A 17,171-nucleotide genomic window follows, 5' to 3' on the forward strand; every position below is an offset into this window, starting at 1 on the left:
TGCGGTTTGTACTTGGGCTACCTGCTGAGCCCCTGGACCAGGCCCCTCTGGAACAGTCAGTCCCCTGGCCTTTTGCAGCCCCAGGGGCCCCGGGGCCTTGTAGATCCCAAAGCCTCACAACCCCAGCTGCCATTGGGACCAAGAGTCAGGGAAGGGGGAGGCCGGCCACTGCTGAGCCCATCTCTGGCAGCCAGCACGTGTACCGGGACCTGAGGCGAAGCTTAATGTTCACAGGCCCCAATTATTAATTCCTGATTGGATACAATGTCACTAATTAGTAATCACAAATTTTCTTGATGAAATAATAAATTCTCACACCTGAAATCATTAGCAAATGTACAGATAGGCTAATTAAAACACTCTCGCTATAGCTATCCCTGCAGGCTGTCCGCTTCCCATCTTTAGAATGAACTCAGTATTTTGCTTTGTTTTTCATGAGAGAGCTAGTATATGTCTCATTCCAGTGTCCTCTTTCCCTGTTTAGTGTCTCAGCCTGGTCTTCACTGTGTCTCAGAAAAGAATGTAGTAGAGCCCTTCTGAGACTGGTGTCCGTCCCTTTTTTGATAATAACCCCATGTTGAGTCAATACTCCGTCCTCCCCAGTATCTCATGCCCCCCAGCCCAGGAATATCATGGGCTCAGGTGGTCCCATCACAAAGAGAAAGGCTTCTCCCAGCCCAGGGCAGCCTGTCCCCATGTTTGTAGCATGGGCCATAAAACGGGCTGAGCAGCCCCACACAGCTCTTTGCTACAACTGGGAAAAAGAAAAAGCAATTTAAAAATCTGACAATCAACTAGATTGGATTATCGTTTTTGAAGTATGAGGTTTGAATTGACACAGAGCCTCAACGTATGTGCTCAGGAGAGAACTGAACAGCATGTCTGAGGAAAAGGGAGGATGAGAAAGCGATCTCTCCACCAATCAGACGGCTGCCAGGGCCGAGCACTGCGCCAGGCCAGAGCGCAGACTGCTTCCCCAGTGGTCCCCAAAGCCCCAGAAAGACACCGAACTGAAATTCTTGGCAGCATGTAAGGACCTCATTGTAAATCAGCTGAGACGTAGGGGAGGGCAGGGAACAAGCCAATGGGCAGGCACTCATGTGAGGGACAAGCACCAGTAAGTGACGGTGGGCTGCTGAGGACCGGAGCTTCATAAACTGGAAAATGCAGCGACCCGCCTGAGACATTACACCGAACGCAGGAAGCTGCAGATTGAGGCCAGAGAGTTATCGTGAAGGCTTCCAGCTGTCCGGTTGTGACAGGAAACTCAAAGAAAGGAATAATCATGTTTTCTGGAGAGATCAAATGACTGTTGGCCTTAAAAAAATGTTTCAAGACCCAAGAAGATAGGAAAGCATATTTGAGCCTGAGTAGGATCACACAGAAACCTGTAGCTGTTTTATTTATAAACCACTGTATAATGTATTCATGTTATTGTGACTACCTTTTGGAGTGAGAGAAGAACGGGGAGGAAATATGATTACTCGTTCTTAAAAATCAGAATTATCATAAAGTGTAACACAGTAAATATTTATTGGCCCTGCCAGCGTGAGATACTATGCTAGGCACTGCAGGTGTTACATAAATAAGGTAGACAATCTCTGTCCTCAGGAGGTTTGCAGGGTAATAAGCGAGATACGACATGTACAAATCATAACACAAAATGGAATACCAGCCCCATAAAAACCAGCAGAGTACTGTGGATGTTCAAAGGGAAAATAGCTTGAGGAAATAGAGGTCAGAGGTCCAAAGGGTGTAGATAAATAGGAGAGAGGGTGAAATTGCGAATTCCAGCGAGGTGGGTGGGAGAGCTGGAGCCTCAGAGGTAGGCTGGCAGGATCCAGAGCACAGAGGGGCAGCTGATTCAAGGGCAAGTGCGAGGCAAGGACCACAGGGATTTCAGAATGGAAAGGGGATTGGAGGGTCTCCCCTTCAGTGAGGGTGGTCCGCTTCAGGAGATACCTGACCCCCAATATTTGGCGCTGTTCGTTGCTGGAGCAGAAGGATGGTCAGCAGCTCCTACTTTGTGAGGAGGACCCCAGAGCATGAGGGGGCAGGCTGGGGAGAGCAGATTAAAGGGGAGGGGAGTCCTGACAAACCTTCACTGAGTGTTCTCATTTGCACTGTCCTGTGCATCATTTGATGGGGGGTACAAGGCAAGTAGTTCTCCCATTTGACAGGTGAGGAAGCTAAGACCCAGGAAGGGTAGGTGACTCAGCCCCGATTGATGAAGATTCTAAGTAACAGAATCGGGAATCGGGTCCCCTGCCATTGAAAACACGGCAGTCTTGATTATTAGCAAAAATAACTGATTTCTCTTCAGTCATGGGTTTGACAAAGATAAACTCTGTCCTGCCCCCTCCTCCGGCCACCACCATGCTCTCACACGGTCACGTCCACAGTCTGTTCACCGAGCCCCGACCTGGTGCCACACATTAGTCAGCAAGAGGGTAGAAGTCAGCTCTTCTCATTCTTCGAGAAGATGCTTTAAAGTGAGGAGGTCAACAAAACCCCGCCACCTGCTTTTCCTCAGTGAGTTGCTCTTGGAATAGGGGGCCCTGTGGGCATGGCTGGAGAATTGGTCTAAAGATAGAAAAACCAAACTGGTATTTTTCTGGGTCGCCCAGGATGAGGTCGTAGAACGAGTCCTATTTTAAATATTTATAAAATGATTTTGATTAGAGGAGCACCTGACTGTGCTGAATAAGCCATCTTCTCTCCCTTGAAATCTCCTCGGACCAAGTTCATTGGTCCATGTCTTATTATTCAGACCCTTTGCCAACCCGGCCTTGCACTGAAACTGTCCTTTAGAGGCAGTACCACACGACCTCTGGGCATGGGGGTAATTTTGAAAGTGCGTCACCAAAGTGGCTCTTGTCAACTGACCAGGTAGAAACCATTTTGTCCAGTGTTCTTGTTCACTCATTTATTCGTTCACTTAATTACCTGGATATTTCTGGAAGACGTGGGGCACAGCTACTTCTGGCCTCACTTGGCACGTGTGAGTAGCCGCTCCTGAGTACCACCGCCAGGGTTGCCAAAATGTAAACTTTAAGAAAGTTGATTCATTCATATCACTCGGTATTTTTTTTTTTAAGATTTTATTTATTTATTTGACAGAGACACAGCGAGAGCGGGAACACAAGCAGGGGGAGTGGGAGAGGGAGAAGCAGGCTTCCCGCAGAGCAGGGCGCCCGATGCGGGGCTCGATCCCAGGACCCTGAGATCATGACCTGAGCTGAAGGCAGATGCCTAACGACTGAGCCATCCAGGTGCCCCATCACTCGGTATTTTAAACAGGGATCACTCTTAAAATGGTTTTGTAAAAAATATCTGACCCTTAATGTTCTTTTTTATACTACACTGAAAATCTCGAGCAATTACTCTCTTTAAAAGGCATAGTCAGGACACTGATAAACTGCTGCTCAAAAGACTTGGGCCTGGAAAAGTGGACATCTGCTTCCCAGAGGGCAACACGCTCCTTTAGGATTACACGGGCAAAGTCGACTCCAGGCGGACCCCGTGTCCATGGCCGGCCACCTGCAACCCTGTCACTCCTTCCGTCCGCTCCTGGTTTGTAAGCCTGAGTGAAGAAACGGGAGCCCGGCACACGGTATCATCTGAAGGGGCGTTGTTGTTCTGCAGTGTTAAGTTGCAGTGTACCCCAGGGCTGAAGGAGAGTTCAAGCATCTTGACTCCTCTCGGGAGACGGAAGGATGGTTGGTCAAGCTGACTTCACCGCATCCTCTTCACATCCTCCTTTGTTCCTTCAGAACACGCCTGCGGGTTGAGTAGTGTGGTGAAGGGGCTATGTTTTGAAGAAGAGACACTGCACCCGCCTATGCCCAGCAGCCTGTCCTGACGCTGCAGCACATTCCAGAGCCGTCGCTGACACAGCGCAGCTCCGCGGGGCAGAGGGAGGAGGGGGCGGGAAAGGGCCTGGTACCACAGGGCAGAGCGGTGCTCAGCCGCTGGATTGCGGACAGAGCTGGAAGAAGAAAGAACAAGCGCTTCTGCAGCGGGGCGGTGAGGGTGGGCTCCTTCCATGCCTTGCTTTGGATTTCTCTAGAAGATCGTCATGTACGACAGTCCTCCTGGCGATATGTACATGTGTGAGAGAGAGAGACATACAGGCAGATATCACACTGGGTGGATAATAGAACTTAAATAGAATGTATGCACCAAATTTAAAATGTAGATTTTTTCTCACTCATGACTTTAAATTGGGAGCTGTATACCACATCGGAAGGAGCACATTGGCCTGGAGGCATCGGCTTTGGGCCCCTCTCCTCACAAGGCTCAGGGCACTCAACCGCGTATTTCTAATTGGGTGGAGGGGGAGGGGAGCAGGACGACGAGCCATACGCATCCCCCGTGAAGGTTGGGGGGGACAGCAGATGTCACGTCCATCAGCTGAGACAGCCGTCCCTGTGCACAGCCCCGTGCCCCGTTCTTAGAGAAGACCCCTGGCACCGGAACCAGAAGGAGGAGTTACAGTTAATGTTTTCACTGCTTGTGGGTAGGAAGGGGGAGGTTAACGGAAACGATACGGCACAGTGATTCAGTGAGTGCAAGCTCAGGATAACTCAACAGCAAAGAAACATAACCTGACTACAAAGCAGGCTAAGGATTGAATAGCTGTTTCTTAACAGAAGATTCATAAGTGGCCAACAGCTATATGAAAAACTCCTCAGCATCACTCATGATCAGGGAAACACAAATCAAAACCACAGTATCACCTTATACCTGTCAGCACAGCTGTTATCAAAAGAACAAAAGAAGGTGTGGACGAGAATATGGGGAGATTAGAGCCCTTGCGCACCGTTGGCGGGAATGGAATGCAAACTGGTGCAGCTACTATGAGAAACAGTATGGAGGTTCCTCAGAAAAATTAAAAATAGAGCTACCATTGATCCAGCAGTCTCACTTCTAAGTATTTATCCAAACGAGTGAAACCAGGACCAAAGAGATAACTGTCCTCCCACGTTCATCGCGGCATTATTCGCAACAGCCAAGATGTGTCCATCAGATGAGTGGACAGACGAGTGAGTAAAGAAAGCGTAGCACACAGTAGAGTTCCACACACAGTGGAATGCTAGTCAGCCTTAAAGAGAGGGAAATTCTGCAATATGCAAAAAACCTCTCAACACGAGATTTCTAAAATAGTCGAGTTCGTAGAATCAAGCAGTGGGATTTCCCTCACCAGCGGTTTGAGTTAAGCAATACCTACACCTGTAGTCAGCAACACTGTACCGTATACTTACTTTTGTTAAGAGGGTGGTGGATCTCCTGTTAAATATTCTTACAGTCAGTAGTGTAATATTCTTTACTGCCCAGTCTTGCAGTGAGGATCGGGGGGACCGTGTCTACGAAACACTTTGACCAGTAGTTGTGCATCCAGTAAATGTTGCCTATGGTTATTAATCAGTGTTGTAGTAAGAAAAGAGTGGTGTTTCTCACATACAGCATTGGCTATGGAATCAGAGCAGTGAAGGAAGTCACATACAAAGTTGATTGGTGGAGATGAGTTTTGACCCCCGTCTTGAAGGATGGGGTTGACTGAGATTGGCAAATAGAAATCAGAAACACATTCCAGGTAGGGCCCTACAGGGCAGGAGTCACAGGCTCGTGTCCACTCCTCCAGCAGGGTTTCCTCCATCGGGGCTGGTTTCTGCACTTCCAAGCTCTTTATTTCTTTCCATCATTTTAAAATGACGAAAATCAGCTATCGCCATGACAACACAAAGCAATTTGTGAACTCTGGACGCTTTGTTCTTTACTCAGAAGCGGTGTTCTGCCGAGGACACTTAAGGAAGTATTTCTCGTTCTACTCCTCTCTCTCTCTCTCAGTTCCATTACCCAGTTCATAATGAGATTGATAAACTATCAGTAATAATTAGACACTGTAGTGGAATGAATCCCAGTAGAGTCAATACATATGAGCCAGAAGAATCTGTAGCAGTAATGTCAAATGTGTGCTCATTTTAAAGTGACTCATTTAACAGCTTCCCATTTGTTCTTGAATCTGCATAGTGTATTCGGGCAGAGCACAGAGATTTTTAACAGTAGAAGAGATTAAAAACAGAGCCATCAAATTAATTCGCCTTTTCCACCTGTCACAGGCAAATCCAAAAAGATAGGTAAATTAGCCCTGGACTGTGTTGTTACCTCTTTGCTCATTAGGCATGATAAGCTCTGAAAACAAAGGATGGGACCCATGAACTGTTCATAGAGGTTTTATCCTACACTCCTTGATAGATACCAAGACACTGACATGCAGGATCCTCAGCCTCTGGAGGAAAGGCTCACTACCTATTGGGTTTTCATCAGGAGGTAGCCCTAACTTCTCACAGGTCATCCAAACTAAGCTGTCAACTGTTGCAAGACTCTTACTAGCAAGCCGTCCTTTGGTGACCAGAAGCTCACTTATTCACAAAGTGGCCCATTGTATGTTTAGATTCTTATTCATACTGAGCTGAAGCTTCTCCACAATTTCCAAATTTGAATTTTATTACAGCTGGGCTGTGTGTATGTATATGTTTAATTTGCTCATTTCCTAAACAACTCAGAACCTGAGGAAGATGTGGTCGGCAGGAATTGGCCAGGTCTGGGTCTACATGTAAGGTACACTTACTGTAGACATTTATTTCCTCTCTAAATTAGGAGTAAGCCAAATCCTATTTTGAGTGTCTTTAATAATAAATCTTTATGGGACCCTCCCAGTAGGATCCTTTCATGCCACTTTCCCTCATAGATTTCAAAGCAGGCTGGAAGTGGAGGGACGTCCAGGGTCACACCAGTGAATGGACAGTGGAGCCGGGACTGGAACACCTAGACACATTTGGAAGCCAACCTCTGCTCTTCATTGTGGGGTCAACCACCCGCAGACTGCGCCGCTGTGTGTGTGGGTTGGTTACACAGACCTGGCTGTGGCAGAAGCTGAGTGAAGGACAGGGCAGCACATTTCCCCGCAGCCCCTCCGGAACTGGGCGCTGTACGGAGTCACAGCCTCGGGGGCCTCTTCTCCCTGGTCCTGGGGACCATTTTGTGATGGTGTATGCATGGGGGGAGAGAGGAGCCCTAGGTTAAGTCCACTTTTGGGCTCTTGTGCATAATGCTGCTGTGAACACTGGCGTACGAGTATCTGAGTCCCCACTCCGATCCTTTGCACGAGTACCTAGGAGGGGCATTGCTGGGTCCTAGGGTAATTCTATGTGTAGCTTTTTGAGGAAAAAGCGTATGGGTTTTTTGTATTTCAACTGTTACAAGTGGGAAGCATAGGTCTTTATTAATTAAAAGGTATCTGTTTTATCAAAGTGAATGTGAAGAGCTGTAAATATATGCAGTCAATCCATTCCTCACCTTCCTTTGAGTCCCTAACAATTGTCATCGGTACAACTTATTTGACAGTTCATCATAGAAGGCTTTGTGACATCCATTATTCTCTTTAACCGATTATTTTAAAGCTTTTACTGTTTAACTTGTCATGTTTTTATACAGTCCCCCACTGAAATTTTAATCACCTCGAGGGCAGAGGCATGTATTATATCTCTTTGAACAGGAATTCCCCGTAGCACCTACCACAGATCTCCAAGGTATCTAATGAGTTTTCATTTCTTTCATATCAGTCTTCTGGTTTATTCATAGACTAGAAACTTCTCCATCAAACCCGTACCTTGATAGAATCCACTTTGCCTGGATCTGTTTTGGCAAACCTGTTTTCACATGTTAAAGGAGGTAACACGACCAGTAACAGTGATAATAGCAGCTAACTTTTATACGCTCACTACACGTCATACACTCTTCAAAGCACTTCCGTGTGTGTTCTCGCTTCTCAAAGTCAGCCTATGTATGGAGGTACCGTCGTTATCCATGTTTGACCGATAAGGAGACAGTCACTCAGAGGTTGAGTATCTAGTTGCCCAAGGCCACACAACCAGCAGGTGCTGAAGGTGGGCCTCTGGCTACAGGGCCCATATTCTGAGCCACAGACATGGTTAGGGAGGGACCTTCTACCCTACAGCAAGAAGGACAAAATGTGCAGCCGCTGGAAGAATTATTCAGCCCAGATGTCAGTAGTGCCAGGCTTTGGGGAGCAGGGGGATTCAGACCTTCTGCGGGCTCACCTCCCAGCCCCTCCAGCCTTTTGTAGGTCCTTCCACTTAACCGGCTTTCCAGGGCTCTCGAGCTTGCCCACTTCTCTGCTGCCCTTAGAGTGGCAGAGATCTATCTTGGAAAGAGTCTGGCCTGTGACTGGCCGCGTGACCTTCAGCGAGACACCTGGGGGAGGGGGGTTGTGGTTCCATTAGGCGCTCCATAAATAGCAGCTGCTTCTTTTAGCAAATTAGTTGGAAACTGACCATCTTACGTAGGCAGTCGATATTTCTTAAAAATAGATGATCAGTATACAAAAATAGATGCAAATCCATTTTTAAAACCTTCACAATAAGCAACAAATTCCATATCCATCATTCCACCAGCCTGTCCTGGAGGCAGACAGAATTGGTTCCCAGAGGAGCCGCACCAACATAAATATCTCAGGAAAGAAAATGCGCTGGCCACAAGCCATCCAGAGCTCGTTCCTCCCAATGAGCGTAGAACGAAGTCTCGGATACAGGAGGAAAAGAGATTCTGAGCAACTCTCTTGTAGGCATCATCCCCGTGGGGGCCCTTCTGACCTCCCCTAGACACAATGCCGTCCCCTCCCTGGTCCTTGGCCCTGGCTGGGGGGAAGCTTCAGGGGGGCCAGGCCTCCCCCTGCGAAGGGGACTCTCCGACGTCTGGGTGGCCTGCGCCATGCCATCATCACACATAATACCCCACAGCACAGACGTGGCTGAGGGTGTCCCGTCCAGCTCCCGATCTCTCTCTCCCAGCGTGTCTGAACCGTGTTGTGTGTGGTCAGCCTCTCAGGCCCTCGCTCTTCATCCACCCCTCTCTCTGCATCCTGCTTCCACTTGGATGTTTCGCTCCCTCCTACTTGAGTTCGGCCGATCTCCCAGGCCCTGAGCCTAAGCTGATGGGTGCGCCCCTCCCAGACCAGGGCCTCAGGCTGCGGGGTCTCGCTGGGCTTTCTCTGCTTACTGAGATGTCCCCTCCTGGTGACTCAAAGGGACTGCCACACAGCTGTGGGCCACAGGTGCCTCCCCTGCAGGTATGCTGAGCTCTGCTGCAGGGGGAGAGCCCAGGGCCACCTGGAAGCTTCTCCCCCGGTTCCAGAAGCACCTGTGGGCCCAGCTCCAGCCCCTTTCTCCTGTCTTCACATGTCCCCCCGCTGCTGGTTGGACGGGTGATGCTTGTGTGCCTAGTCTCCCCTCCCCTGTCTCAGAGCACCGAGAGGGGGCTTCTCACACAGCCAGTTCTGGAATGCTGCTTGCTGTCTCACTTCACAGCCGCCTCACGATTCTGATTTCTCCCTTTCCGTTTTCAGCACCGTCTCCAAGCAGAGAAAAAACGTAATCAGCTGTGTCACGGTCCACGACTCTCCCTACTCTGACTCCTCCAGCAACACCAGCCCCTACTCCATGCAGCACCGTGCTGGGCACCACACCAACACCTTTGACACTAAGGGGAGCCTGGAGAACCACTGCCCTGGGAACCCCCGAACGATCATCGTGCCACCCCTGAAAACCCAGGCCAGCGAAGTGTTGGTGGAATGTGATAGTCTGGTGCCAGGTAATTGGGGGCCGGGGCAGGCCAGGAACACCTCTCTGCCTCTCTGCATGCTGGTTTTCTTGTTGTGTTGTGTGAGAGCTAATGAGCCCCGGGTTATTGTAGCTCCTTACCCAAGCATTTCGCTCAAGTAGCCAGGGTAGGATTCCGCTTAACATCACGTTGTATAAGCAGTGTTTTAACTTTTTTATTTCTGTAATGAATACCTCGCTGACTTGACAGCGGCTCTCCCACTGACTAGGTTGATAAAAATATGAAATAAAAGCCACCCAGCTCCCTATTTGCTGGTCTGGGATGACACCTGGCTTAGGGAGATCCTGACCGAGTTGAACAGCTTCCTGTGTGGAAAGAACCTTCTCCGAGTCTTGGCAGGTGAGGGTGACGTAGGCTTACCTCGGCATCCCCTCAGAGCTCGCTGTTGGGAGGAGAGGTCATAGCGAGTGTGCTTGTCTCCTCACACGCTGCTTGAGTAAAAGGAGTCCTTCCATCCTGTGAAGGCCTGAAAACTAGACTCTAGAATAAAGGCTGAGAGCGTAACCTTCCAAATACACTTAGTGGCTCCCCCCAGATTTGGTAGTACCTCTTCAGTGACTCCCTTGTTCATGCTCACCAGTGGAAGAATTTAGGGAGTAAACCGGAAGCCATCTGCTTTTCTGCCACAAACCATCACCAGCCCATCCAAGGCAGACAGCACCTTCACGATAGCACTATTTAGGAGGAAAGACGTACAAACTGCCAAAGAAGATTTTGTTTAGATTCAGGGAGCTATTCATCAGGAAGGACCCCCGTCTGTGTCACCTGCTGCAGGAGACCTTGGAACCTTCTTGGGGTGGTCACCACACGTAAGACACACTAGGCATGGGCCATTCAGGTTCTGCCGCTGAGAGTGACCTGAGGGTGAAGAGCAGAATTCAGGATGGGGTCTTTAGGGACTTTTCTAGCCCAGTGCCATAGGCGAGCCCACATAGTGTGGGACACAAGGACATCTCTTTCCAGAACCTTCTTTCTCTTACCAGGCAAGGGTTTCAGTAGAAACCTTGGCAGGAAGGGATACTCTCTAGAACCGGTAAGGCAAACAAAGCTGTTCACCCAGGAGACAGAACTCCTTAGAGCAGGGGCCCTCATACTTTTCTGCTCATGTATCCCTTAAGTAATTGTTTAACACTATATCCATTGCACATTTTTAAGTTTAAATATTGGCAAAGGATATCATTTTTGTCATGTTATATGTCGTGTCACTGTTGAAGTACTTTGAATATGTGTGTCAAAACCTCAGAGCTACAGAGTCAACTCATCCAATACGTGGGGACACTGCCTTGTCCCCTCATGAGCAGCCACTCCTTGTCATCAGCCAGGCAGCCAAGCTGATTCACGTCTGTCAGAACTGGCTTCCCTGTAACAGCCACCTCACCTCTGAATTTTGTTTCGTGAATGGACGGATAGAGTAGGGACTTTCCAAAGCATCTGTAGCCTGAATACGATAAGACTGGACAGCCTTGAGTTGTTCTTACCCAAGATGGCCTGGCTTTGCTAGCAAGGGACTGTCCGTCCCTCGGGAGCTGGTCATCTTTTTCACACCTTGAGGCGGTGCACCATGTTAACTTCCCAGAGAGTGAGAAGCAATGGGAGACACGTGGATGTGAGAGAGAGAAGGTGGGAAAGGAAAACCAATAGACGCTAGGGCTGGTGAATCTATTCAGGAAAAGATAACATTTGCAAAATCAGGATCTGGAAATTCACCCTTTAAATCTTTATTGCCATGTACCCTCAAGTCTTCAGGAAGCCCTCCACGTGCTGGCTTAAATTGCAGCTGGCTCAGTCAGAAAAGTGTGCGACTCTTGATCTCGGGGTTGTGAGTTCGAGCCCCATGTTGGGTGTAGAGATGACTTAAAAAAATAAAATCTTAAAAAAAAAGATTGCAGCCTGCGATGCACGGAGCTTGGTGTGACGGGCTGTCCTGCTTAATTAACAGTAAAGGTCTCAAGACTATGTTGTCGAAACCCTTAAGGAAGCCCGGCCCTTTTATTGAGCAGGAAGAGGAGATAGTCCTTCCTCATCTGCAGTCTTAAAAACTCCAAAAACCGGGGCACCTGGGTGGTTCAGTCGGCTAAGCATCTGCCTTGGGCTCAGGTCATGATCCTGTGGGGCTCCCAGCTCAGCGGGGAGTCTGCTTCTCCCTCTGCCCCTCCCCCCACTTGCTGGTGCGCGTGTGTGCGCTCTCTCAAATAATTTTTTTTTAAGTTTAAAAAAAAAACCTCCGAAATCAAATTTTAAGTTTACAGCAAACTCGGTGGTGGTAGTGAAGCCTGACCTGAACTGGCAAGGGGCCGTTCACAGTCTCTTTGTCATAGTCATTTGTGCCGCTTAGTAAAATATCCTTGGGTTTTGGAGCAGAAACCTTCCTGGCTTTGATTACAAGGTGGTGCTCAAGGTTCTGCTGGGTGTAACCTAATACATTGAACCGTTCTAAAATCTGAAATCCTGAATTTCAAAAACGTGCGCCTCCAAGGATTTTTAGATCAGGGATTGAGACCTACGGCGCAAGGCCATGAGTTTTGTTACATCAAGAACGCCCCTGGGGGCGCCTGGGTGGCTCAGTCGTTGGGCATCTGTCTTCGGCTCAGGTCATGATCCCAGGGTTCTGGGATCGAGCCCCGCATCGGGCTACCTGCTCCGCGGGAAGCCTGCTTCTCCCTCTCACACTCCCCTTGCTTGTGTTCCCTCTCTCGCTGTCTCTCTCTCTGTCAAATAAATAAATAAAATCTTAAAAAAAAAAAGAACGCCCCTGTTCCGAGACACCTCGGGGGAACTCTGTAACAGTAATGACCCCTTTAAAATATGGATAATGGTTTATAAGAATTGGCTCAAGCTAGATCTTCTTGAGGTCATCTAGGAATTAACTTTTTTAAGGGTGGCTGGTGCTAAATTTTTCTTGGCCGTTTAAATCAGTGGGAGAGAGTGGCCAGATTTCCGCAGGTTAGAAATCTTCCAGCTTGGAGTTTTGTTGGGCTTTGGTGCCGGTGCCATTCCGTGGACGGCAACACAGTTGTGTGGAGAGTTACTGAAACTTCAAGGCCACCTAGTCCGGCCCCTAGGGAAGGCAGGCAAAGAGACTGAGGGCCGGCTTTGTCAGCGTAACAGCAGTGTTGTGTCTGGAAACCACAAAGGCAAGAGAGGACAGCTTTGTGAAGCCCGCATTTCACGCCTTGCGGGTCACATGAACCACCTCCACCGTCGGCCCATTGCGTGTGGGCAGGGGGCCGTTCTGAGCGCTTACCCCACGGCCTTTCCGCAAGAACTGTGTGATATCTGAACGGCTGAGAGTCTCTGAGGGATATTTCTGACCGAAAAGGAAAAAAGGGGGGGAAAGTCATTCTCTGCGGTAAGGCTGCTGGTTCTAAAGCAGCCAAGTGCTGCTGTCTCTGGGGGAACCCCGTGGTGTAATTTTCCGCCGTGAAGAGAGCTATATTTTCCCCTGTGAGAACATGCTGCACAGTCTTTCTGGTGACACGTAAGAGGCAGGAAGGAACTTCATTCTGGTGCCTGCGCGTCCCCAGCCTGTGGTGTTCGTCAACACTAATATATACCATTCGCTACAAAATCATCCTAGGCTCAGAAACATCAGCAAAGCAGCCTTCCTCAGCGTCCTGGTGCGCACTTGGCCCAGAGAGGCCAAGGTGTGACCTGATTGCAGCGCCACCCCCACCCCCACCCCCCACCCCCAGCTGGAGCTCCCAGGTGTTCCCTGGGCTCAAGTCAGGATGAATGCTGAGCAGGCCACAGTCCGTTTTCTCGCAGAATTCACCCCTCCTTCACGTCACCTTCTCAGGTCTCCTGGGTTAGTTGAGGTTCTCTGGGAAGGCAACAGAAAGAACTCTATGCTGCCTTAAGACACATAATTTATTGGAAGGAATTAAGAAGGCTGAGGGAAAAGTTCAACAACCATGTCCTAGGCTGGGCAGGAACCAGAATTCCCAGGACCTGGGCCACTGGTGGCCCGATGCCTGCTTCCTGGAGCACTGCTTCACCCTGACCCAGCGACTCCCAGGCGCCCAGTTTCCCATTTCCATGAGACAGGACTTGGTTGTCCCAGCTTGGAGTGGACACCTGTTCCTTGAGCATCAGCTTTAGCCAGGGGACAGGGCTCAATAACCAAGACATTACCAATAGCTAACACAGCTGATGCTTTTAAGAGCATAACACGTGACGGATACTGAGCGTTCTATATACGTTAACTCATATAAACCTCAGGACGACCCTGTATGTGGTTACCATTATTCTCCCACTTTCCCAGATACGAAAGTGGAAGCACAGAGAGGTTAACTAACTCAACCGAGGCCATGAGGCTGGACCTCGCAGGAGTCTGGCTCCGCATCCCACCCATACTTTGGAGCACCCTCCCACTCACCTAGTGCAGACGGGACCACTGGGGGCTACCTTGGGAGCCAAGGGCTGTTCCCAGGGTGGCGGATCTTTGAGAGCAGCCGGGCAGGGCTTGACCAGAGAATGTCCCTTGTGGCTCCAAGCCACACCTCAGGAGCTTGACCTTCAGCACTTGCCTTCTGCCACCCTTAGCACTTTATTCATGTCAGCAGGAGGAAATGATTCTCTTCATCTCTTGGTCCCCTGCAGGATCCCCTCCCTTATTTGGGGGCCCCCTGCTCTGACCCAGTCCCCATTCCCTGTCCCCGCAGTGATGATAGCAAGCACATACTGGGCTCTGTCACACCATTTCATCTAAAACTCCTAACCTCTTGCAGACTCAGGCTGTGGATACCTTGAGCTCAAGCTTTCTTTCTCCCTTGAATATAATTACCACAGAATGCCCAGAGAATTGAAATAACTGAGAGACAGTATCACCAGCTGGGGCCCAGACAGCAAGCACAGTTTGGGACCTGATACAGAGCAACAAGGACTCCAGCTCCATCCCAGTAACACTGTGGCCGAGTGAAGGGGAGACCCCAAAGCTCTGCCGATAGCCCACATTTGCACTTCTACCATCCCTTACCCGGCAGTGGGTCCCCCAAACCCCTCCACCCTCCTGGTTTCGGAGGGCCTTTGAGAGTCTGACTCGGTTTGGCTTTTGCACAGCTCCGTATGCCTGGGCCTGGCGGGCTCTCTCCTGGGGTGCTTGTTGCTAATACAGATTTCCAGGCACCCCACCATGGGGTTCTAATTTAGTGGGTGGGATGGGAGGACCCCCATGTGCCAATGCACGGTCAGATTGGGGGTCTCTGTGAGGACCCACTGGCTCCCTCCCCAATGAGACTGCTCTCCCTTTCCTGGAGGGGGGCTGCTACCTGTGGGGCAGGGAGGCTCCCCGTGGACTTCAGTGTGCACCCCTAGTGTCCGGTTTCCCAGACCTTCACTCTTCATGTTTCTCTCCCTCAGCAATTAATCAGTGTTCTCTCTTGCCGGCCCCAGCCGTCTCCTCTTTGACTTTGATTTCATCCCCTTGGGATTTGTAATAGAATTGATCCAACCCAGTTACGTCAAGGGCCTGCTCATTGTGATGTGTGCCTCGTTCATGCTTAGCGTCCTCTACCCCAGCCTTGCCCATTTTATCCTAGCGACCATAGGTTGTTTTTTCTTCAGGACGTGTGTGGTCCTTTTCCTGAGGCTCTGTTATCTGTACCCTGCTCATCTGTCACTGTGTCTCTGGATCTCGGCAGACAGCCCTGGATGGGGCCCGAAGAGTTACAGAGACCTCTCCTCCTTTCCTCTGTTACCTCCTTGTGCTTTTCAGTGTCCCCAGACAGAAATTCTAAAGTCCAGCGAGCTGGGACCTGCTCCCAACCGGTGGGACGGGCCAAAGCCCCAGGGAGCCAGTCCAGAGTCTGGGCAGACTCTCAGCTGGGTCTTGGGGAGATGAGGCTGATGTTGATGGGCTGGTCTCGGGAACATGCTCCTCCTTCCTGGAAGACCACCCTTGTTTTCCTAGAGGGGCAGGGTCTTCCGGGCAGTGGAGGGCCTGTGACCAGTCTATGACCCATGGCTCTTCCCCACACAGTCAACACCAGTCAGCACTCGTCCTACAAGTCCAAGTCCTCCAGCAACGTGACCTCCAGCAGCGGTCACTCTTCAGGGAGCTCTTCCGGAGCCAACGCATACCGGCAGCCGCGGCCAGGACCGCATTTCCAGCAGCAGCCTCTCAATCTTAGCCAGGTGAGTGCCAGCCGACCCTGCCTCCCCGGCCTGCACATCACCCAGATCCCCGCAGTCCACTGGGGGCCTCAGCTTCTGAGCAGGCGGCCGCGGCCGGCCCTCACCCCGCTCACAGGGCCGCGGCACCCTAGTGGCCGGACGGGTCTTCTCGCTGCCTTGGGTTACCCTGGGGGAAGTTGGTCTCACGGGGTCACAGAGAGCCAGCCGCAAGTAAGATAAGTTGTCTCGTGGCACAGGGCACTCGGTGGCACAGTGCCAAAGCTTAAAAATAGGGTGGCCCACATCTTGCTCTTTCAGCCTAGCAGAGGCTAAAACACTGTGTCCTGGCCCTGTCAGACCAGGGCACCCGGGGAGGACCTGCAGGCTGTTGGGCTGACTGGTTCGTTGCCATGTGGGAGGCCAGGCCACACGCGGGGAACCCCAAACCAAGGGCAAGAGAGGACTTGGGAGCAGCCGGGTGGTGTTGAGATGGGATTATACGTGAAGCAGAGTCTCCTTGGCACAGCGGCTTGTGTGTCCAGGGTCTATGTCAGGTCTGAATTGCAGAGCGGACTCGGGGGCCTGTTTCCTCAGAAGCCATGGAAGTGAAATAAATGGGGAGCTTGTGTTCCGAAACCCCTCATCCGAAGCAGTGCGCTTGGTAAACTGAGGCCGCGTCTCTGTGTCGTCAGGACTCCGGTTCTCTGGAAGAGAGGGCTCTTTCATGTGTACCAATATAATTTCAGACAGCAAAGTTTCCAAGAGCCTAGGATTTCAGAGAACAAGATTTTACAGTGAGGGAGAAAGCAGTTATCACTCAAAGAGGGGCTCCTTTGACACTTCACAGCTGCGGTAGGCCCTTAGGAGAGCTCCTGTCTCCTGTTACCTTTTCAAGCTGGCTTGAGCTGCGTGTCATCCAGCCAGGGACTCCGGGGACTCGGGGGACTTGGGAAAGCGTTCCTTTCTCAGTCCAGGCTAATGTTGCTTTCCCAGCCTACGAGGGAGGCATCTTCCCTCACTCCTGCGGCTTCTGGCCTCCTCCCCTCCTCTCCTCTCCCTCCTCCCCACTCCCTGGTCCTCTCCCCCTCCATACCCCCCACCTCACCTTCCTCCCCTTCCTCTCTTTACCCCCTTCTCACTTCTCTCTCTTTCCCTCTTCCCTCCCTGCTTCTCCCTCCTCCCCCTCCCTCCTCCCTCCCACTTCTTCCTCCTCCTCCCCTCCTCCCCTCCTCACTGCCCTCCCCTCCTCACTTCTCTCTCCTCCTCCTCTCCCTCCTCCCTCCCGCTTCTCCCTCCTCCCCCTCCCTCCTCCCTCCCACTTCTTCCTCCTCCTCCCCTCCTCCCCTCCTCACTGC

The 17,171-nt window shown here is 50.7% G+C and overlaps 1 protein-coding gene across 3 annotated transcripts in view; it reads left to right on the forward strand.

Annotated features, from left to right (window-relative positions):
* The window catches only part of HIPK2 (homeodomain interacting protein kinase 2), a 176,391-nt gene that overhangs the window by 148,531 nt on the left and 10,689 nt on the right, over positions 1-17,171 (forward strand). For all 3 annotated transcript variants that reach the window (XM_081800002.1, XM_081800004.1, XM_081800003.1), the window contains exons 13-14: positions 9,431-9,675; positions 15,683-15,837. In XM_081800002.1, the coding sequence (XP_081656128.1) occupies positions 9,431-9,675; positions 15,683-15,837 (400 nt within the window). The remainder of the gene's footprint in view (positions 1-9,430; positions 9,676-15,682; positions 15,838-17,171) is intronic.

The sequence above is a fragment of the Leptonychotes weddellii genome, chromosome 12 (assembly GCF_054177405.1).
Source record: "Leptonychotes weddellii isolate Sample4059 chromosome 12, ASM5417740v2, whole genome shotgun sequence".
NCBI lineage: Eukaryota > Metazoa > Chordata > Mammalia > Carnivora > Phocidae > Leptonychotes > Leptonychotes weddellii.